The sequence below is a fragment of the Lygodium microphyllum genome, chromosome 5 (assembly GCF_053477565.2).
Source record: "Lygodium microphyllum isolate KBCC chromosome 5, Lygodium_microphyllum_v1.1.10, whole genome shotgun sequence".
NCBI lineage: Eukaryota > Viridiplantae > Streptophyta > Polypodiopsida > Schizaeales > Lygodiaceae > Lygodium > Lygodium microphyllum.
Genome location: NC_141139.1, coordinates 66,488,469 through 66,511,981, shown reverse-complemented (window position 1 = coordinate 66,511,981; position 23,513 = coordinate 66,488,469). Strand labels below are relative to the sequence as shown.

General features: G+C 46.9%; 1 protein-coding gene across 5 annotated transcripts in view; it reads left to right on the top strand.

Moving 5' to 3' along the window:
* LOC148035922 (uncharacterized) overlaps positions 1 to 23,513 on the top strand; it is a 352,895-nt gene that overhangs the window by 83,428 nt on the left and 245,954 nt on the right. For 3 of the 5 annotated variants that reach the window (XM_087679035.1, XM_087679033.1, XM_087679038.1), the window contains exon 5: positions 11,216 to 11,275. The exons of the other annotated variants lie outside the window; for them this stretch is intronic. In XM_087679035.1, coding sequence (XP_087535161.1) covers positions 11,216 to 11,275 — 60 coding nt within the window. The remainder of the gene's footprint in view (positions 1 to 11,215; positions 11,276 to 23,513) is intronic. 5 annotated transcript variants of the gene reach the window in all.

Genomic DNA, 23,513 nt, shown 5'->3' with positions numbered 1-23,513 from the left:
ACTCACTAAGATATGTAGATTTATACCAATAATAATTACTCCCGAATTAGCGTATCCTCGTTGCTATGGAAAAGACACAAGTCTACAGTGCCCTTAAGGCATCTGATGATATCTGTCACAACCTCCCAATGGTGTTGGCTAGGTGTCACCATGTAACAAGCCATGACTACCATTGCAAATGCTATATTAGGTCTAGTGGCTATCATGGCATACATCAAGCTGCCCACTACCGATGCATACGGAATCTTGACCATCTTGGTCTTCTTATCATTTGAGTGGGGACAATCTACCTTGACTAACCTTCATATTAGAAGGTAAAGGGGTACCAATGGGTTTACCACCCTGCACATGGAGCCGCTCAAGTATCCTATGAATGCACTCCTTTTGTGACAAGTAGAGTCCCTTAGAGCGATTGCATGTAATATGCATACTAAGTATATGAGAAGCATGCCCCATGCCCTTTATCTCAAAGCTCCTCTTGAGCCAAGTCTTTAAAGCATCTAGCTTATCATGAGAAATCTTAGCAATCATCATATCGTCAACATGGAGTACTAGAATAATAAGGCTAATATCACGGGCCTTCTCGTGTTGAGACATGGATCCATGGCATTGTGGGAATAAGACTACGAGCACATAAAGGCATCAAACTTATGATACTATTCCCTAGGTGCTTGCTTAAGTCCTTAGAGACTCTTCCTCAACTTATACACTAGTTGTTCCATTGCCCTTTTCCACAAAGCCCTTAGGTTGTTGCATATAAGCGTCCTCATGTAGGTCCCCTTGTAGAAAAGCCATCTTAACATCCATTTGATACAAGTCAAAATCTAACTATGCAACCAAGGCCAAAACCAAGCGAAGGGTAGTCAATTTTGACCATAGGAGAGAAGATCTCATCAAACTCAACTTCCTTTTCCTATTGAAAACCTTTTGCAACCAAACGGGCCTTATATGTTGGCTTAGGGCAACTAGGGATATTCTTCAACTTATACACCCACTTGCATGGCAATGCATACTTTCCACTAGGTAGGGAAACCAAATCTTATGTATGGTTTTTCTACAACGAGTCAAACTGCATAGCCCTCTCCCAAGAAAGTCTATCACCTTTGTGTATAGCCTTCTCAAAAGCAAGGGGCTCAGTAGAATTTGTCACCATGGCATGATCCGTGTAGAGGACTCGTAATGATCAGGAGCACGTGAGGCTCTGGTACATCATCATAGAACTGGCTATGGAGCCTGTACATCATGTCCTCTTATTCGAACATCAAAATGATCCTGCACAATAGGCAGATCTTGGTCTACTAGAGTATCAGCAATAACTGCATATTGTCTAACGGGGGCTAGTTGTACAATAACAGAAGGCTCCTCCTGAAAGATCACCTTATGCACCTCAATCACTTGCTCATGTTTCTTGTGCATCTTATTCTCATGGAACACAACATCATTGGCTGTGGATAACTTTTCTAGCCTACAAATCCCAAAGACAATATCTCACTTGCATCACCATATCTAAGAAATATGCATTTGACAAATATCAAATCCAACTTGTTGTGCTTGTCTTTGGAAATATGATAGAATGCCTCACCTCCAAAGACTCTTAAATGTGCATATAAAGGAGGTTTACTAGACCATACCTCCTATGTAATGCTACCACCAAAGCAGTGCATGGAGATTTGTTAATCAAATGAATTGTAGTAGTAACTACCTCATCCCGAAATGTATGGGATGAGCCTACATGACTGAGCATACTACGGATCCTCTTCTGAATGGTCCTATTCATATGCTTGGCAACACCATACTGGGGTGGGTTATATGGAGTGGTCAATTTGATGTTTAATGCCCCACTCATCACAGAATTGCTCAAAAGCATAGGATGCATACTCACCCCCATTATCTGATCTTAGGCATTTTAGCCTATGCCTAGACTAGTTCTCAACAAAAGCAACAAGGCAGTGAAAAGTAGCTAAAATATATGATTTCTACTTCATGGGATAGGCCTAGACTTTACGTGAAAAATCATCAATGAACATAACAAAATATTTAGCATCACCCAAAGATTGATAGGGCATGGGACGACAAATATGAGAATAAATAAGAGCCAATGGCTCACCCATGTGTGTAAAGCCAAACTTTTTATGAGCATTATGAGTCTGCTTGCCATATAGACAATGATTGCAAGAATCAAAACAAGAATAATCGAGGAACAGAAGATACTGCAAATGTGTCAAAACTTTCATTCCTTGAAGCGATATGTGTCCAAGGCGATGATACCATGGAGATATATGAGGAAAATCAATGATAGCCAATACATGATCCGTAGATCCAAAAACAAACAAGGGATAAAGATTGCCAAAAATCAATGAGCCTATATGAGAAAGTCCCATAATCTCTTAAAGACAAGCTGTGCAATAAAATCTGAAAGTTCTTCCATTGGAAGTAAACCAGAGTATCCAAGAGCAAATCAAGCTTAATACATATATGTCATAACATCCAAAAGCCGAAAGATACCAAATAATACATCCAAGAGAATGTAAATAGCATAAGCATTTGTAATTAAGAAATCACTGGACCATGCAACCTAATCAAAGAGCATTCCTAGATGGCATGTAAGCATAGATTGCGCTAACATTCAAAGCATATGCTTGCTGTCCATAGCAAAGATCATTTCAATGGCTGAGGAAAATGAGCTCTAATCAATCCATAGAGCATCTACACGCATCGATACATCATCCCCACATTGAAATCTTACTGAATAAGCATCAGTGAAGCATAAATATTCAAATGCTTGCTATCCCAAACAATAAAAGCAGGTCTGTCCACAAATGACAGTCAATGGCTGATGATTTCTTCCCCCAATGATTCCAAAGATGGAGCCAAAAGTGCCGGAAGAAGTGCCTAATAGTTGAGCAAAGACTAGGAAGAAGTGTTGGACCCAAATGATGATGCAGGAGGAGCACGACATGACCCAAAAAATGAGCCAAAAATTGTGGGCTGCTGCTTGGGGCCTTCTACTGTAGCTAGTGATCCTCTTGGTCACTTGGTGTTGGGATAAAGGGCAGTGCCCGTGTCTGCCCATAAGGGCCAGGTTGTACATAGTACATATATCTATCTAAGACATTATTGAGGTACACTCTTCAGTACCACAAATCGTGTGTCTCTATCTCTTCTCTCTCTCTCAACATGCATCTCTATATACAGAAGCTCCATTGCAGCTAACTCAACAAACTAGTATCAGAGCATGGTTCAAGCAATCAGGAGCTTGGCATTTCTTTATGTGCAGGAGCTTGAAGTTGAAGAAGAGTTCACTGTGAAGAGTCTGCAGGCAGGGAAGCAAGGTTTGAAGCTTCTTCTTGAAGCTTGAAGCTTCCCTCTTGATTTGAACTTGTTGACAGCCATCGTTGGCCACTTGGGGACTCTCCTCATCATCTCCAACACTTGGACCAGTATTCTAATCCCTTTAGGGCTGAAGGCGCCATTAGCATGGGTATGCAGATCTGGTTTTCAGCAGGCTCAGGACCTACAACAGCTTCTCTTTATTTGGAATCATGGTTGTGCTCCAGACTTTGCATCTAATGCTTAGCATTGAGCATTGAAGTGTAGTATTACACTTGGGGCTGATATACATTCAGCTTCAAGTCTACAATACACAGTATTCAGATCTATAATAAATAGGGCAGCACTTGCTCTATTGAGATTAATGCTCATTTGATGGCTATTGGATGTCAGTGGATGCTGGATGTCTCAGGGATTATGTGGCATTTCCTTGAGGTCATTTGGAGCTAATCTTGGCAATCATTTTGCTCTGTTTGCAGACGTACTTGTGGCTGGAATACACAATCCACAGCCTGCAATTTGCAAGCAGCTCTCTGTCCTTTAATGAAATTGGTCCTTGGACATGCATGTTGATGCGTATACATGCTCAAGTGATGTCAAGACACTGAGGAATGATATGTCTTATTGAAGTGCATTTGGGCTGATTTTGATTGAGATTTCACTCAGTTTTGACAGAGATTTGGCTGCTGGAATAATAGGGCTGAATGACATTTTGACTGCATATGCATTATGTCTTGCTTCTAGACTTGGTCTCGGGCATTCTATACCATGTATTCATGCTTATGGTTGATGTTAGATGCTTGGATTTGATTCTAGAATGCATTTGAGCAGTGATTAAAGGTCATTTTTTGGATCAGCTTTACTTACAGGTCTACTGCTGTACATTCAGGACAGTTTCCTGCATATCCAGGACAGCATACCTCATTGTTAGGAAATTTGATGTTTAGAGCAACTTTGCATGGTCTTTGGAGCTCAATCTCAGTTAGTTTGAGAGGTTATTTCAGTTCTGAATTTTCAGGGCAGATTTTTCCTGAATGTTTGGGGGATGCACTCTTGAATTGCAGGACAACCACCTGTATTGTCAGGATTTTCTGGACTGCACTCTGTTTTTGTCAGGAAATTGGGATGTTTACGGTCATTGAATGCTTTTGAGGTATTTTGGGCAATGAACTGATGTATGTTCTTGCTGTACATACTTGGGGATATTCCTAACATACTACTGAGTGGATTTTGGAGCTTTCATCGCTTAGCATTAGCTGTCATTTACTGTCATACAGTTATTTGGTAGTGAATCATGGCTAGCAGCAATGACAATCATCTTATGCATATCAAGAAGCTTGAAGGAGCACACAACTTTGCAGTTTGGAAAAAGTAGTGCTATAATATCTTGCTGCAGAAAAAGCAAGCAAAGCCGATTAAAGTAAAGGGAACAAAACCAGCTGATGTAGAGCAGGATGATTGGGATGAGTTGAATGAGCTTGCATGCTCAACCATTGAGCTATCGATTTCAACATTGAAGGGTCGGATTCTGCTTATGACATTTGGAAGCGACTGGAAGAATTGTATGCCCAGAAGAGTACTGCAAGTAAAGTCTACTGGCTGAAGAAACTCATGGATTTGCGTATGAAAGAGGGTACTGCAATGGCTACTCACCTTAGTGAGTTTAACTCCATTTTCAACCAGTTTGCCGCTTTGAAATTCAATATTGATGATGAGTTCAAAGCTACATTCTTTCTTTGCACTCTGCCAGAGAGTTGGGAAACCTTCAAGACTACTATGAGCAATTCTAATGCTATGCTTTTGTATGCTAATGTAGAGAGTGCTCTACTCATGGAAGAAATGAATTGGTAGAACAATGCATCCAATAAGTCTTCTATGGCTTTGCATACTAGAGGCAGATCACAATAGAAAGGCAAATCTGATAGCAAGGGACACAGTATATCACGTAATAAGGATGTTGAATGCCATCACTGTGGCAAGAAGGGTCACTTCAAACATGAATGCTATAAATGGAAGAAAGAGAAAGGGAAAGGCAAGAAGATGGATGACAATAAGGAAGAGAAGAAAGAGAGTCAGCCTGCTAAGAAGAGCAGTGTAAAGATCGAAGAGGTGAATGTAGTTAGCCATGAGATCGACAGTGGGAATGATGTACTCTTTGTCTCTTCACGTTTTAGTACACATGCTTTGATAGCCGATACGGATGATGGCATGCACACTTGGATTTTGGATTCAAGTGCCTCTTTTCATGTCACCCCTCACTGTGAGTGGTTTACAGACTATACAGGGGGTTGACATAGTGTTGTCCATCTTGGGGATAATTATGAATGTGACATTGCAGGCTTTGGCAGTATGCAACTGCAGCTTCAACATGGATCTTGTCTTCACTTTTTAGAATGTAAGGTATGTATCTCAACTCAAGAAGAGCTTGATTAGTATTGGATAGCTAGATGACGATGGATTTCATACCACCTTTGGCGATGAGAAATGGAAGATTTGCAGAGGATCTAGTGTTATTGACAGAGGCTCAAAGAGCGATACTTTGTATCCTCTCCATGTATCTAGTATGTATGACCATGTTGTTGCTATGACCGAGCAGCCAAGTGTTTCCTTGTGGCATAACTGGTTGGGACACATGAGTCAAACAAGAATGAAAGTACTTTCTCGTTTGGGTTACTTGCCTTGTCTTCGTTATGGTGATTTTGAGCACTGTGATAATTGTGGTTATGGTAAGCATGCGCAGACATCTCATAAAAAGTCTTTCGCTGAAATCTTTGTCTCTAGTACATTCCGATGTATGTCAGATGTCAAGGTTATCTCTAGGAGGAAAGAAGTACTTTGTCACATTTATCGATGATGCTACTTAGAAGGTATGGGTTTACCCTATTCGTAGCAAGGAAGAAGTGCTTGACAGGTTTAAAAAATTATTGGCATTGATTGAGAACCAGATTGATAACACACTTAAGTGTCTTCCCTCTGACAACGGTGGGGAGTATGTGTTCAAAGACTTTTAGGCATTTTGTGACAGCAAGGGGATAAAGAGGGAGCTCACCTCCCCTAATAATCCACCCCAAAATGGAGTTGTAAAGCGTATGAATCGTACCATACAGGACAAGGTCCAAACAATGTTGTCTCATGCTGCATTACCCCATGGCTTTTGGGTATAGGCTGTTATGACAGCCGTTCATTTGATTAAGAGGCCATCATCGAACAGGTCTTTGGGGGGGGAGAGTCCCTCAAGAAGATTGGTTGGGTAAGACACTTTCTTATGCTCATTTGTGAGTGTTTGGCTGTGAGGCTTTTGTGCACATACGGAAAGAAGAATGCAACAAACTGGAACCAAAGTCCTGTAAATGCATATTCCTAGGATACAGTGACGAGGGTGAGATGGAGTATAGACTTTGAGATCTCTAGAAAAGAAAGATAGTACATAGCAATGATATCATCTTCCGTGAAGATCGCATGCATAAGCAGTCCGAGAAGACTGAAGAAGTCAAGAGGGTTGTTTTCAGGGAGGATGTACCTTTTAGACAATCATTTGTGCCTAGTGGACAGCATCGTATACCTACTGTAAATACTCTTGAAAATGCAGGAAATGGTGCTGGAAATGACCAGCAAGGTATTGCCCATGTACACCACAGTTTCAGCCTGAAAACATGCAGTTAGAACAGCCTGAACTATCAGGACAGCATGTTGGAATTTCAGGACAGCAACCTATACATGCCGAATTACAGGTCCGTATTTCAGGACAGCAACCTGTAAATGCAGATTTGCAGGCCCAGTAGCCAGCAAATGCTGAGCCTTCGCTCCGTAGGTCAACTCGACCATCAAGACCACCTAACAAGTTTATTCCTGGTGTGCAGTATGCTGCAGATTATGTCATGTTGACGGATTGTGGTGAATCGTCATGCTTCAAGGAAGCAATGACTAGACCAGACAGTAAGAAGTGATTCAAGGCCATGTCAGAAATGGAATCACTTGATAAGAATGGTACTTGGGACTTGGTGTAGCTGCCTAAAGGGCAGAAAACTCTTCCACGCAAGTGGGTTTACAAGATGAAGGTCACTTCTGGTTCTTCGCCAAAGTACAAAGCACGGTTAGTTGCAAAGGGGTACAAGTAGAAACATGGAATTGACTTTGATGAGATCTTCTCTCCTGTAGTCAAGATGACTACTCTAAGAACCATTTTGGGCTTGGTTGTAGCTGAAGATATGGAGCTCATTTAGATGGATGTAAAGATTATATTCTTACATGGTGATCTTCATGAGGACATATATATGCAACAGTCTGAGGGTTTTGTTGCTAAAGGCAAAGAGACGATGGTCTATAAACTGAAACGGAGTTTGTATGGGCTGAAATAAGCACCGTGGGAATGGTATCATAAGTTTGATACTTTCATGTAGTCTTAGGGCTTTCAGAGAAGTCAAGTTAATCATTGCTTGTACACCAAGAAGGCAGCAGATGGCAGCCTGTTTATCTTGGTTTTGTATGTTGATGATATGCTGATTGCTGGCAGGGATACTCATGACTTGGATTCATTGAAGCAAAGTCTTCATGGTAGCTTTGACATGAAGGATCTTGGTGATACCAATCACATTCTTGGGATGTGGATACTCAGATAGTTTGAAGGGGTTACTCTATCTATCTCAGTAGGAGTATGTATAGGAAGGTGGGGAGTTGATCTTTATCTCAAATGATTGAAGACATGGCTGCCATGGAAGTTGGGGTTGAAGCTCTCTTTCCCAGTTGAAGCTCCTCGAATGCCCACTCTAATACTAGTTGAAAGGGTGAGCACAGATGGAAGCAAGAGCAAGAGCTATGGAGGTTTAAACAAGAGAGAGCAAGACTAGTGTATGGGAACTTCCAATAGTCACAATGTGCGCTTGCTTTTTCTTTATTATTCCATCATAGTAAAGAATAAGGAATAAAGATGACAGTGATTGGAGGCTGCTGTAAAGAAATACTCTGACACAGAAACACAAATAACAATCGTACGACAAAGCAGAGACTGATAAAAGAACACAGTTAGGGTTAGGGTAACTCAGAGACAATGAACACAGAAAATAACTCAAGTGATATAACTGCTGAATATACAATGCTCATGCAGCAAATACACTATGTAGTGAATGAATACTGAACCTCGAACTCCTATATCTCAAGGATCAGGGCAGGGGTAATGAGCTGGAGAGTGTTGTACTCTAAACGAATCCCGAATCGTAGCAAGGCAGCCTTCGGATGTCGAACAACAACAAACGTAGCAGTGAGAAGTTGGATCTGATGCAGACGATAGTGAGGAGAGAGAAATACTAAAAACGCAAGCTGTAGAAGAGAGAAAGACAAAACGCAGGCAAGACAGCTTGTAGGAGAGAGAAAGACTAAAAATGTAGGGAGGACAGACTGCAGGAGAGTGAAAACTGCCAAACGCAAGCAGAACAGCCTGGCGACAGCATGTAGGAGCTAGTGACTGCTGGAGGAGAGAGAAAACTGCCAATTGATAGGCAAGATAGTTGGGTGACAGCCTACAGGAAGCAAACGTAGGGATGTGATAATGTGGCAGGTTGTACGGCAGCAGCTCTGCACAGGAACAACAGTCGTACAGCTAGAATCAGCTCCAAACTGCGTGAAGAGGGTTGGAAATCAAGCGCCAATTGATGGAGACAGCAATGGATATCTTCGGCTGAGATGTCCTCCGCGTACAGGGTGTGGGCAGCAAGCTGAAACACTTGAAATCTGCAAAAACGAGATTGTAGACTGAATGGAGGGCAGCATACTTATTTATAAAAAGTTTGGGCCCTCCCAAGTGGGTTTGTGCTTATGGGACACATAAACTCTCTAGGATCACGTTTCTTTTAAATAAACTAGGTTTCTTCATTAATATTTAAAGTTTTTGGGGCTGTTTAAGTAAAGGTAATGCATTTTTAGCTCAATAGCTACTACTTGCAGTGTATAGATGTGTGGGCATTGAGTATAAGGTAAATATAAGCGGCCAGGCACAGGCAGTCTTTAACCCCCGACAAGTCCTATCCCTACGAATGACACATCTGAAAGATCTACCAATCTAGATGATATGGAGCAAGAAGTACTCATTGAGGCTAGGAAAATGAATTATGATAGTCGTGCCATTCTTGATCATGTAGTAATCCTTGCCCTCAATCCATTTGTCAAAGACGGCCACTACTATTCAAACATCCAACAGGCTGGTGGCAAGCACCGCTTTGAACTGCTCTGTTGTGCTGAAGTTACCCTAAAACACACCTTCCCTAGCAAGGCTACTCGCATGACCCTTGTGAGGATGCTCGAGAGATGCCTTACTATGCCTTTCAATAAGTGCATTGGTGTCTATTACCTGTAAGCTGGCATGTTAGAGATGATGCCTCCAAGGCCATGACTCTGTTTTGTAATGTTGAGCTCTATATCTGAATTGAACTTGATCATTGGCATGGTATAAGCATGGGATCTGTGGGGGCTGCATTGGAGTCCCTCGAGGGGAAGAGGGACTGGCCACTATCCCACAAATCAAGTTTTCTCTTCCTTGCTGCTATGTGGGCCCTCCGTTGCTGAAATTTTCAACATTGTTGATCTTGTGCAGTTGCTTGTGAGAAATGAAGTAGTGAGGAGGAAAGGGAAGAGATCATTGCTTGAAAACATGCTGCTGAAGTGGGGGGATACACGACCACCCTCAATGCATTGATCGATGAGGGAGTTAACTTTAATGTCCTGTCTCATGCGCATTGGACCCAATTTGGCAAACTGCAGTTACAGCCCACTAACGCCAAACTCACCCCATTTGGGGTCCGATCATATGCCCTCTTGGGAAAGTGCAAAATTGCAATCTCTATCGAGTTTGAGAGCATAGCCATGATCTTTTATGTGCTGCTAAACACTAAAGATGTAGGTATGGACTCGTTGTTAGGACACCTGTTTAAAAAGCAAGCTCATTGCAATGTCGACTATGAGTCCCAACACATTCACCTCACCATAGGCAACGTGCGTATAGTCACTGCTTTTAGCAAGGGCTGCACGACTCCTTCAAAGCTGCAAAGCCACTGGTAGAGAGCCCCATCATCAAGTCTAGGGAGGGGGGTTGTGACTTGTCGCCACCCACCAAACCCCAAGACAAGTGAACCACTAGAGCCAAAGCTGAGGCCTGCAAACCAAGGCTTCAATGGATGCATAAACATCCAAACCCGCCACCTAGGAGCAGACATAAAGGAGGCGGTGGCAGGCAGAGCTAGAGCAGTAGGCAAGGAAGAAGGGGGGGGGGGGGGGGGGATGGCTGGATCTGCTGGGTAGGTGCAGGTTGGTGGCCAGTAGTAGGGTGATGAGCAACAAAGAGTCCAGGAGCAGCATGTCACGTAGGAGCAGGATGGCAGGCAATAGGAGGATGATGGCAGGCAGGAGGAGGACGGCAGCAGGCAGCAAGGATAGGACACGGAGGTGCAGCACAGGGCCAAATGCACCATGCTCATTCCATCAGCTTCATAAGAGTGTGTTCAATTGCAAAACAACATCCTGACACAAATTTAATAAGAAAGAAGGTTATATGTGGAAGTTTAAGGGGCTTTTTTGGATGATATGATTTTAAGGAAAGTAACTTTAATTGGTAAGTATAGACATAATGATGAAGGATGTCACAAGTTCACATTCCCTTTTGGGAAACTCAATGGCGTCTTACCTGTGGTATGAACAGCCTTATCATTTGTAGACAAGTAGTGGTTTCTCATACAATGCTTTGTCATTTTCTTGTCTCCATGAAATGTTAGTATCACACCTCTTTTAATCTAGACTTATTTACTTCTTGTCTCCATGAAATGTTACTAGCACACCTCTTTTAACCTAGACTTATTTACTTCTTGGACTAACATCATTATTCTGAAACAATGTGCAGAAGTACTATGACTATATTTATGTACCAAATTATTTGCCTCCATGCGACCAGGAAGGTTTTGTAAGCCCATTTTCTGTTTCTAAAGACGTGGGAGTATATAATAACAACAAACATAGGTCCAGCAATTCAATTGATGTTTAGGAACTTTGCTATTTCAATCATCCTTGTCATCTTTATGAAGAATATACTATACAATTTTACTTCATCTTAACACAATTCCAAAAGCTGACAAGCACTTTAAAGCATTCAGCCATCTGATGAAATCCAAACTTTAAAGTCTGATGACTCGCAAGTTTTTTGCTTGGTTTTACAGGCTTTTTGTTATACTATAACTAATGGCGCTAAAATCTGATGTTCAAAATCTCTCCTCCAAATCAGAATTTAACAACTCACTTGACATCCACCTTGGTTTGTCATAAACAATGGCTGAAACTGATATGATAATTTTTCTGTCTTGACTTATCTGGGTAATAAAGCAAATAGTGAAACCTAGACTTTCTTATCAGGAATTCAGAGGCTGTGCTAAGTTTGATATTTCTAGGCCATGTAATGGCAGTCTGAGATTTGTGATCCATTAGTTGCCCAGGGTAGGGAACAATAAGTACATGGCTTTTATTTATGCAAAGGAGCATCATTTGAGCTTAGTATATTAAAGTTGGCCTCACAGATTCTAGTCAAAAACTAAAGAGAAAAAGGTTTGTGTGGAGAACCATCCATGTCATGTGTAGGCTGGGGGACCCTTGACATTATCACATATTTTGCGTTTTTCTGGCTCTTAGATCAGTCCCAAAAAGCAATTATTTCATTAAAACAACACGAAGACTTTTTAGTAGGACAACTGGTTCAAAATGTTTTGTAAAAGGGTGAGACAATTGCATTGCCATTCTCGTCCCTTTTCCTTTATTTTTCACCCTCATCAGTGCTAGCCCTCCTCCATCATCTTGCTCATCTGTATTTTCTTCTTCTGTCCATGACTGCTGCCCTGCCCTTAGGAATCTGCCACCCATCCACTGGAAGCTGCTTCTCTCTCTGCAGGCTGCCACCCAGCCAGCTGGTGCTGCTGCTGCCCATACTGTTGAGGCTGTCATCCTGTTCAGCTGCTGTCACATGGCAGATATTGTTTCCTTTTGACTGTTGCTGACACCCTGTTGTAGTCTATCACTCTTGGTGGCTGCCTATTTACCAGCTGGTGACTGTGTTCGCTGCTACACTCTGTCACCTACAGGTCGTGATCATTGTACTGCTGCTCTTCTGCCTCATCACACACCCTCCATCAACTGTGGATTGCTGGTCTTTGCTACTCTCATCCCTTTCCTCCACTCCTTGGCATCCTTTGTTGTTAACATTGGTGGTTTGCTGCACTTAGATCTGTCACATTGGAGAACATTCCAACACTCTCCCTCAGCCTGCTCTTATGACAGGTAGTGACTGTTAGATAGCCTCTGCCCCTTGAGCACTCAGTTGTGTCTCTATCCTCATTTATCATTCATTCATTAGAGTCTTCATCATCCTCTTCTTCTTCTTCTTCTTCTTTTGCATTCTTGTCTGTGTTCACACTGTGTTAGTTGTGTTTGTATGCTCTCTGTGTTTCTCTACTCTAGTGTATACTCACATGGTATCAGAGCTGGTGCTATTTTGAAGAGTATCCTATGTGGCCATCATAAGAAGCTAGGTTTTGCATGAACACGACACATCTATCTCTCTAATGTCTCAAACACTTCCATCTTGGAAGCCTATAGTGCTGAATTGGACTTTTCTTTTCTAGAGGTCTTGAGGTGGCATTATTCTCTCGATGTGGAGAACAACACTTGATATTGTCTTCTCCCTCTTCTTATCCTTTAAGTAGACCAGATTTTGGCGGTCCCTGACCTGGGGGTTCCAAATCACCGGCTGACGGTCTATCTCCTCCTGGTAGCCTTGGGGACTCTGGATAAGGGCCTTATAGAGGCCCTGCCACACACAGAGCAAGCTGCGTAGGAAGGGTGATCTGGGGGGGCGATCTGGGCAGCTGACGTGAAGATCCATCTCAGGGACGGCCTCCACTCACCGCCAAGCCTTGGTCTACAGTCCTGAAGACCCTCTTACAATAGGACCTTCCAGGTCTGCCCTCCCGGTGTGAGGCCATGGAAACTAGCTTGCCTAGGAGGGCCATACTCTGATCCGTGGAGCCGTCTGACCTGGACAAAAGGAAATTCCGCACTAGGCGGCGAAGCTGCATGACACAGGAGGAGAAGCACCAACACAAGGCAATGTACCAAGCCGTCGCTAGAAGGACCTGGTTAACTACCAGGGCTCAGGCAGCTAGTGAGAGGTGAGCCGTGCTCCAGTAGGTGAGCTTCCTTCGAATAGAATCGAGGACTGGAAAAACTGCTAGGCGGGAGTGATGTCGAGTCCCACCTGGAACCCTAGGTATCGGATGGTTTGTCCTCTGCTCACCCATCTAAATCCCAGGTGGATGCCCCACTCCGTGCTAGAGTCCGGGTCTGTGAGGAAACCAACCAACTTTCGCCAGTTGATTTTCGCTCCCGCTGCAGAACAGAACACCTCAAGAGCCAACCTCACTCTCTCTAGCATCAATTGGTCGTCCTCTATGTAGAGCATTGTATCATCTGCATACTCTGAGTCTAACAACTCGGTCTCCTCTCTTACTGGAAGTGGGAGGCCACGTAAACCGCTCACACCTGACCTAGGAAGTGAGACATCGCCTTTGCAAAGAGAAGGAACAGGTACGAGGCCAGGGGGCAGCCCTGTCGGACTGATCTCTCCAGCCAAAACTCCTCCCCTCGCCTCCCTCCTAGGAGAATCCTATTGGTGGCCGATCTGTAAAGTGCGGAGACCCCGAAAATCCAAGCCTGGGGGAAACCCAACCTCACCATGGTGCCCTCTAGGAAATCCTAGTCCACCCTGTCATAGGCTGTCTCAAAATCCAAGAGTAGTACGGCCAATCTCTGCCCTCTGTACTAGGCCCACTTTGTCGCCTCAAAGAAGGTGAATACATTGTCCAGGATGCTCCTATCCTGGACAAAGCCTGTCTGTGTGTCATGGATGATGTCTAGAAGCAAGCGGCGTAGTCGCCTACCAATCATCTTTGCCAATGCCTTATAGGCCACTAACAGTAAGGTGATTAGTCTCCACTGGGAAAGCTCGAACCGGTCTTCCCCTTTGGGGAAAAGACTGATAAGGCCTGTCGATAGACTCCCTGGCATCTGTCTTGAAGTGAAAATCTCCTGAAAGGCCAAAAGTAGGGGGTCCTTCACCACTTCCCAGAAGGTAGTGAAGAAAGCCTTAGAGAGGCCATCCTCTCCCGGGCATTTCTACCCGTCCTATGTATGGAAAGCCTCCTCTAGTTCCTTCTCTGTGAAGGGCGCTAGGAGGGAGCGTTCCATCTCCTCTGTAATGAGGGACGGGATGTTATCCCAGGCTTGCTGTCTACATTGCTGTCCTCTAGCTGAGGCTATCTCCTGCTGGAAGAGGCGACTATAGTAGTCGGTGGCAATCTCCATCAACTCGTCTGGGCTAGAATGGGTCCTCCCATAGTGATCTCGGAGGCTGCATATCTGCTCTCTTGATGTGCGAGGCTGGTGCACCTGAAAAAACTCCTTGCACATTGTGTCCCCCTTTTGTGCCTAGAAAGCTGCTGAGGTGCGGAAAGAGAACTCAGAGCGCCTATCCTCTAGGCCAGCAATGGCTGCTCATGCACGCACCTCCTGTGCGTGGAGAGTGGGATCCCCTGGTGCCACCTGTAATAATCTCTGCGTGGCTGCAAGGTCTTGCCGGAGTGTTCTCTCCTCCTCCCAACTTTGCTCCTTGGCTTGTATGGCTGTCTCTTGGCAAATTCTGCTCAACTCAGCTAGGGCCTCTACAACCTCCTCTGCAATCTGGCCCTTCCTGTCCCACTCTCTGGTCCAAATCTGCACTATCTGTCTCGTCACCTCCTCCCTCCTGTAGATCGAGTTAGGGATTCGACAAGATCGTGTATCTAGGGCATATGCTGGGGGATCTAGTGTCAGGAGAACCGGACAATGTGGTGCCCGCCAACTGCCCAATCTAGCCTCCCCACTCTCCCACATAAAACCTGTCCAACCGCTCCAGGAGGACTCCACCTAGCCGCCTCTATCCCCAAGAGAAGTCCAACGACCTTTCCCTCTAGTGGAAGGTAGGGTCTCTCCAGGCATCGCGTGCTCCTACTGCCAGTAGAAACACCTCCCATGCCTCCTGCTCCTCCCCGGCTCCCTCTGCCCTGCTAGTCCTCCAAAGCCTCTAGGTTGTTGAAGTCTCCTCCAACAATCCAGGAGTCCACCTCCGGGAGTCCTTTCGTGATCTCCACCCAGAACCTGTTGCGTGCCCTAACCTCTGTAGGGGCATAGTTTTAAGGACTCCAAGGCACAAGTCCCCAATTTTCAGTCTGATCCATAACACCCTCCCTGCCACCACTATCGTCCCGTGGTCTCGAACACAAGCGGTAAGACTCGGACCAATAGAGGTGCACATGCCTCCACTCCTACTGTGGGCACCTATGGCATGCTCCCAATAAGTGTGCGTGCTGCCTGTGAGTACCTTCCCTACCCGCTTGGCCTGGGTGAGGGTGAGCTTGTGCTCCTGTAGAAGTAAGACTTCGATCCGTCCGGCAAGGGCAGGCTGCAGCTTCTGTCGAACAATCAATTTCCTGGAACCACATGCCCCACTGTAGTGGAGGCTATTTACATTCCAGGATGCAAGGTGTAAGCTCATAGGGAAACCTGTGACTGCCCGAATAGGCATCTGTTCGGTGTGGAGGCTGCTAATGACGAGGAGGAGCTATGAGGCATGCAGGTGCGCTTTGCCGCCAGTCTGGACGGCGAGCTCCATTCCCCCATGGTGGCCCTCGACCGAACCATAGGGGTGATAGAAGTTCTAGGTGGTACTATCAATGTATCTATCAGCCATGCGGAGAGTCGAGACTCTATGCACTAGTAGAAATGGGCCGCCTATGCCAGGGGCCACTCAATCACATCCCTCAGAGCCCTCCACTGTGGAGGGGCTCGAAAGATAATGCTCAGGTGAGGGACCTCGGCACCAACCCACCAGTTAATGTCCATCATGCAATGAAGCCACTGCGGTGCAAACAATGCTAGTCCTTATTCTCCCATCCACTAGGAGGTGTAGTCCGCCACCTGACTCTTCAACTCTTCCTCTATCTGTGTCATCGTCCACTCCCTTGAGTGAGAGGACTGAAGAAAAAAAGCGTAGTTTGGTCCTTCCGGTGGTGCTAGAAGATGGACCTTGCTCCTCCTTGACTTGCGAACCACGAAGATCCCCACCTCTAGAGGTAGTGGGAACTCTCCGCGCTCCGCAACTCTCAAGAAGGACCATGGGCCATTGCGGAAGAACTCCTGTGGCAACAGGTGTGCTTGTCTCGAGAACATATGACAGGCGGTAGGGGTGGATGAGCTGGTGGCTGTGGAGGGGGAGGACTGCTGGTGCAAAGAGGATGTAGGCGTGTGTGGCTCATCACCTCCTGTGGGAGGAGGGGGGGTGGATCTGGGGGGAATCACCTGAACCAGGTGTAGATTAGGAGGGATGCTCGGTAGGGGAGGTGGTGGGGGGGAGGATGATCGAGGGATGGTGGGATGGATGGAAGTACATGGCGGGTGTGGGGGGGGGCTGGTGGTCCTGGAAGTGGGGGGCTGTGGGCCAAGGTCAGTGGGGGGGGAGGGGCATGGGATGTGGAGGGAGATGGGTGTGGGGGCTGTGGGGACTCAGGAGAGGTAGTTTGTGGTGCGGGTGGTGGATGTGGGGGGTTGTGGTCCTACCGGGTGGGGCGGGCAGGGGGGGCTGTGGAGTGCTCTGCCGAGGGGACGTCACACGCCCTCCTACTCCCTACTAGCGAGGCTAGGTCTGAGACGCTGGCTGTGCCCCCTCCCTGCCGTCTCCCTCTCTATCGTCTCTGGATCCGTGTAAAGCCATCAGCGTCCACCTGCGGGCCTGCCAGCGGAGCCACCTTGCCTTTGAAACGCATGCAACATGTTGCTTGATGCCTAAAGTCGTGGCAGCGCAAGCATTGCCCTGGCTGCCCCGTCACAATGACTTGTTGCCTAAAGGAGTGCCCGCCTGCCTTAATCTCTAGGAATTGTGGGATATTCTTGACCTCTTTCACTGCCACCCATACCTTTGGGACTCCTGCCGCTGTCACTGTATTTGCGAAGGACGCAGAAAGGATAGTGCCGAAGAGCCGACCGAAGTCTTCCAGCAACTGGCGATACTTTATCGCCAGGCCGGGGAAAAGAAGGGTGACTAGGTGCCGGAGAAACCTGTTGTGGAGTGCAAACGCCTCCACAGTAAAGCCGCTATACCAAGGAACCATGTATATGACCCCCTTCGTGGACGCATTTGGTAAACCTGCGAGTAACTCGCCAGCTGTGCCTGCCGAACTGAGCGGGACCATGAAGATCCCTTGGCCCATTAGGACCACTTCCACGATCTGCGCTGTGCCGATGCGCAACGTGGAGTGAAGCCAGTCCCGAAGCTGGGCCTTGGTTGGGGAATGTCCTACTACCTGACCATAAATCGCTGCTTCCTTTAGCTCCAGCTCCTTAGCTCAGACGGCTAAGAGCTGCTCCTCAGAGAGAACGACGTGCAAGGTGTTTGACTGGGGGGCACTCGTTGAGTGCGCCGGCGTCTAACTAGAGGTTTCCATTACCCATCCCTTCTGCGAGGACTACCAATCACGTTGCTGTGCTACCTGAGGGGGGGAAGTTGCTGCAGATCGAGGGAGCAACTTGGAGGGTGGGGGATCAATGGCGAGGGCGGAGACCGCTTCTGTTTTGACACACCACGGACGGATTCGGGGTTGCAGACAGAGGCAGCAGCGCACTATCAGGGCGGGGGGGGGGGGGGGGGCGCTGTCTCGCTTGGGCGGACAGGCGGGGGGGGGGGAGCGGCCAGGCGGAGGGGAAGAATCCAGGTGGGCGAGACGTTCACGACTGGTAGATAGGAAGGAGGAAAAAATGGGAGGAAGTGGTCAGACGGGCGAAGAGACGGGGGGACGGCCAGCGAGACTGGAGGCGCAATCAGACGGGGCGGAAGGAGATCAGCCGAAGCGATGGGGCGTGAAGGAACTGGGGGGATGGGCGAGATCCAACGGAGCCGGGGGAGCATTCGACGTGACGGGTGTCGAGTGGCTTTTGTTAATCATTTCATAGTGTGGGACTTGAGACCCAAAGATATCACGAAGGGGGTCATATACATGGTCCCTTGGTACAGTGGCTTCACAGTGGAGGCATTTGCACTTCACAATAGGTTTCTTCGGCACTTGGTCACACTTCTCTTTCCCAGCTTGGCGATAGAGTATCGCCAGTTGGTGGAAGACTTTGGATGGCTCTTTGGCACTGTCCTTCCCGTGTCTTTCGCAGACGTAGTGACAATCGCGCAGGAGTCCCTAAGGTACGGGTGGTAGTGAAAGAGGTCAAGAATATCCCACAGTTCCTATAGAGATTGAGATAGGCGGACACTTCTTTAGGTAGCAGGTCATTGTGACTGGGCAGCTAGGGTAGTGCTTGTGCTGCCATGACTTTGGGCACTAGGCAGTAGAGTGCACACGCTTCGGTGCTAGGCCGGCTCCGCCGACAGGCCCATAGGTGGATGCGGATGGTTTCACACGAGTATAGAGACAACACAGAGGGAGACGGCAGGGGGGCCGCAGGGAGTTCCTCAAACACAGCCACGGCAAGGAGCTGGAGAGCGATCGTCCACCCCCCCCCCCCCCCCCCCCCCCCCCCCCCCCCGGCAGAGCACCACGCGACCCCCGCCCCCTCCTTGCCTTGCCGGACAGGTCCACAGATCTTCACATCCACCGCCCACAAAGGCGTCACAGGCCACCTCACCTGAGGGCCCACAACCCCCACCCCCTCCCCACAGCCCCTCCCCCGACACCCCAGCCTACACCCCCCTCCCCCAGAGACATTGGACCCCCTCAACACCTCCCAGGTGCCTCCGACTCTCCTACGTCTCTCGATCCTCACCCTCCCCACCATCACCCCCTGCCGCCACGCACCCCCCCCCCCCCCCCCCCCCCCAAGTACAAGTGACCCCTCCCCCACCCATCCCTACCCCTCCCACAAGAGATGAGGAGCCCCAAACGCCAACATCCTCCACCCATCGGCTATCTAGCCCCCCCTTCCTCCCTCACACAACCACCAGTTTATCTATCCATGCTGCATGCCACACTTACTCGAGACAGACGCAGTTGCTACCACGAGTTTTTTTGCAGTGGGCCATGGTCTTATTTGAGAGTTGCAGAGCACGGAGTTTTCCCACTATCCCTAGAGGTGGGAATCTTCGTGGCGCAAGGCTAGGAGCGTGAAGGTCCATCTATTAACACCACCAGATGGACCAAACTATGCCTTCTTCTGTTAGACCTCCCACACAGGAGGCTGGACGACGACTCAGGTAGAGGAGGAGGTGAAGAGCCACGTGGTAGACCACATTTCCTGGTGGATGGGAGAAGGTGGATTGTCACCTTTCTCCCAGCAATGGCTGGGTTGCATGATGGACATCAACTGGTGGGAAGGGGCCGAGGTTCCTCATTTGAGCATTATCTTTCGAGCTCCCCTATAGTGGAGAGCGCCAGTAGATGTGATTAAGTGGCCCCTGGTACAGGCGGCCTGTTTCTACCAGTGTACGGAGTCTTGCCTCTCAGCCTAGTTGATTGATGCCCTAGTGGTACCACCAGGCACATCCATCACCCCCATGTTCCAACCGAGGGCTACCATGGGGGAATGGAGTTCACCATCCAGGCCGGTAACGAAGCGTATCCGGATGCCTCATAGCTCCTCTTCTTCGTCTGCAGCGTCCATGCCGTTGTTCGGTCACTCACAAGTCTCCCCATGAGTTTACACCTTGCATTCTGGAATGTGAATAGCCTCCACTATAGTGGGGCACGTGGTTCCAGGAAGTTGATTGTTCGGCAAGAGCTCTAGCCCGCCCTTGCCAGACGGATCTACAACTTACTTCTACAGGAGCACAAGCTCACTCCCAACCAGTCTCAAAGGGTAGGGAAGGTACTCTTGGGTAGCTCGCACACTTACTGGGAGCACGCCATTGGTACCCACGGTAGGAGCGGAGGCGGATGTACCTCTATTGGCCCAAGGCTCACCGCTTGTGTACAAGACCATGGGACAATAGTGGCCGGGAGGGTTCTATGGATCATATTGGATCTTGGGGACTCATGCCTTGGAGTCCTCAATGTCTATGCGCCTATTGAGGTTAGGGCACGCAGCAGGTTCTGGGTGGAGATTGCAGATGGACTCCTAGAGGTGGATTCTTGGATCATTGGAGGAGACTTCAACAACCTAGAGGCTTTAGAAGACTAGTAGGGCGGCAGAGGCAGAAACTACCAGGGCATGACTGGGGAGGAGTAGGAGAGGCATGGGAGGTCTTCATACTCGCAGTAGGAGCATGCGATGCCTAAAGAGATCCTGCCTTCCACAGGGAGAGGTCGCTTGATTTCTCTTGGGGATACATGCAGCTAGGTGGTGTCTTGTTAGAGCGATTGGACAGGTTTTATGTGGGAGAGTGGGATGCTCTTGCGGAGGCCAGATTGGGCAGCTGGCGGGCACCACGCTGTCCGATCATTACGAGGTTCTCCTGACACTTGATCCTCCAGCATCTGCCCTTGACACGCGATCTTGTCGGATCTCGAACCGATCTATAGAAGGGAGGAGGTGACGAGACAGATTGAGTAGATTTGGACCAGGGAGTGGGGTAGGAGGGACCAGATCACAGAGGAGGTTGCAGAGGTCCTAGCCGAGTCGAGCAGTATCTACCAAGAGGCACCCATACAGGCCAAGCAACAGAGTTGGGATGAGGAGAGAGCACTTTGGCGGGACCTTGCAGCCACGCAAAGATTATTACAGGAGGCACCAGGGGATCCCATCCTCCACGCACAGGAGGTGCGCACGCGAGCAGCCATTGCTGGCCTTGAGGACAGGCACTCAGAGTTCTCTTTCCACATCTTAGCAGCTTTCTGGGTGCAGAAAGGGGACACGATGTGTAGGGAGTTTTTCCACGTGCACCAGCCTTGCACCTCAGGAGAGTAGATACGCAACCTTTGAGATCAGTATGGAAGGACTCGTTCTAGCCGAGACGAGGTGATGGAGATTGCCACTGACTACTTTTAAGTTTTTGCGTACTTGAACGATGACTCAGGAGGAGATCTATGTAGAAGGTCCATGTTCTATTTATAGGCACATGAGTTGTTGAATTGTGTAGGGTAGCGCCCAGACATAATAAAGAGTACAAATAAAGCCTTTTTGGGGCTTTAAATGGAAATAAAAATAGATACTAATTTGATATAAAGAAGTTTATGACTTTGGTTGCACAACACCCCCTCTCATGTCGAGAACGGTGATCTTGGCCATGAGGTGAGGTTCAATAAGGCAGGTGTAGAAATTATCGACAGTGCTGGCAAAGTTGTCGACAAAGGAGAAAGAAGGAACAACCTATATGAGCTAAGTGCTCTTACAGCCACTACTGGTGTGGGCACAAGTAAACTTTGGTACGAAAGATTTAGTCACATTGGTTTTGCGGTGTTAAAGGAGATGTATAAGCAAGATATGGTTGCCCACCCACCTGCAATAACTGAAATGAAGAAACCATGTAAAGCTTGTACGATGGGTAAGCAATAGAGAAAGACATTTCCATAAGAAAGGTAGAACAGAGCAATGAATCCTCTAGAGTTGATGCATGCTGACTTGTGTGGTAAAATGCCTACACAAGCCTTGGGAGGATCTTCTTATTTATGTTGATCGTCGACAACTACAGTAGGAAGATGTGGGTGTACTTCCTTTTCGTGATAAGGCTCAAGCTTTTGGTAAGTTTAAAGAATGGCTAAAACTTTTTGAGAATGAAACAGGGAAAAGTGCGAAGAAGTTTAGAAAAAATGGTGGTGGTGAGCTCAACTCAAAGGAGTTTGAAGACGTTTACAAGAGCAAAGGGATTAAGCGTTAATTGACGATGCCTCATATACCCTAGCAGAATGGCATTGTTGAATACCGAAATGGCACTATTGTGGAAATGGCAAGGTGTATGCTTAAGGACAAGGGATTGCCTAACCAATTTTGGGCAAGAACTGTTACTATTGCAGTCTAAATTCTCAATCGGAGTTACACAAAAGCACTTAAGGGCAAAACTCCTCATGAGGCTTTTTCTGGTAAGAAATAATCTATCTCACACTTTAGAACTTTTGGATGTGAATGTTATGCACATGTTTCAAAGATTAAGAGAAACAAGTCAAATCCAAAAAGCACAAAATGAATCTTCTTGGGTTATAGTGATGAGCAAAAGGCTTACAAATTGTATGACCAAGAGGCAAAGAAGACCATAGCTAGCCACATACAGTGGAGGAGGAGAATATAAGTTCTTCCACTTTATTATCTAGTAAATAAGTAGTCCACTATGAACCTATCCCAAGACCTGTCCCTACCCTCAAGGAGGAGGAAGCATTATCTTCGGATAGGGAAAAAGTAGTCCACTATGAACCTATCCCAAGAGTTGTTCCTACCCTCAAGGAAGAGAAAGCATTATCTTCGGATAAGGAAAAAATCCACCAACTTATAATCACGCCACCAGAAAAGCCATTAAGCTAGCCAACTCCCACTAATCTAGTGCAATTCTTATGCTGAGCCTTTGCAAGACTCTTAGTGAGAACATCTGCAGGGTTATCTTGGGTTTTGATCTTAGACAATGTGACAAGACCATCATCCAAGACCTGTCGAATGAAGTGGTACTGAACATATATGTGTTTGGTACATGCATGAAACATGGCATTCTCAGTCAGACATATGGCACTCTGGCTATCACAACCAAGCATTGGAGTATGTGAAGGGAGATCAAAATCCTTGACCAAACGGCCAAGCCAAATAGCTTCCTTAGAAGCTTCTGTGGCTGAAATATATTCAGCCTCTGTAGTACTCAGTGCCACAAATTTCTGCAACCTTGAATACTAAGAAATAGCCCCACTAGCCAAAGTAAACACATACCCACTAGTTCTAGTGTCAAGATCTTCTACCATGTCCGAATCACAGAATCCTTGCAACTCTAGTGTATCCTTTCCATAGCATATCACTTTTCATGTGTACCTTTTAAGTATCTAAAGCTACATCTCATTGCTTCCCAATGTGGCTTTGCCAGGGTTAGACATGAATCTACTAATAACTCCCACTGCAAGAGCAATATTAGGGCGAGTTGCAACCATGGCATACATCAAAGAACCACAAGCTGATGCATAAGGCACGCCCTTCATAGCACTAGCCACTGCATC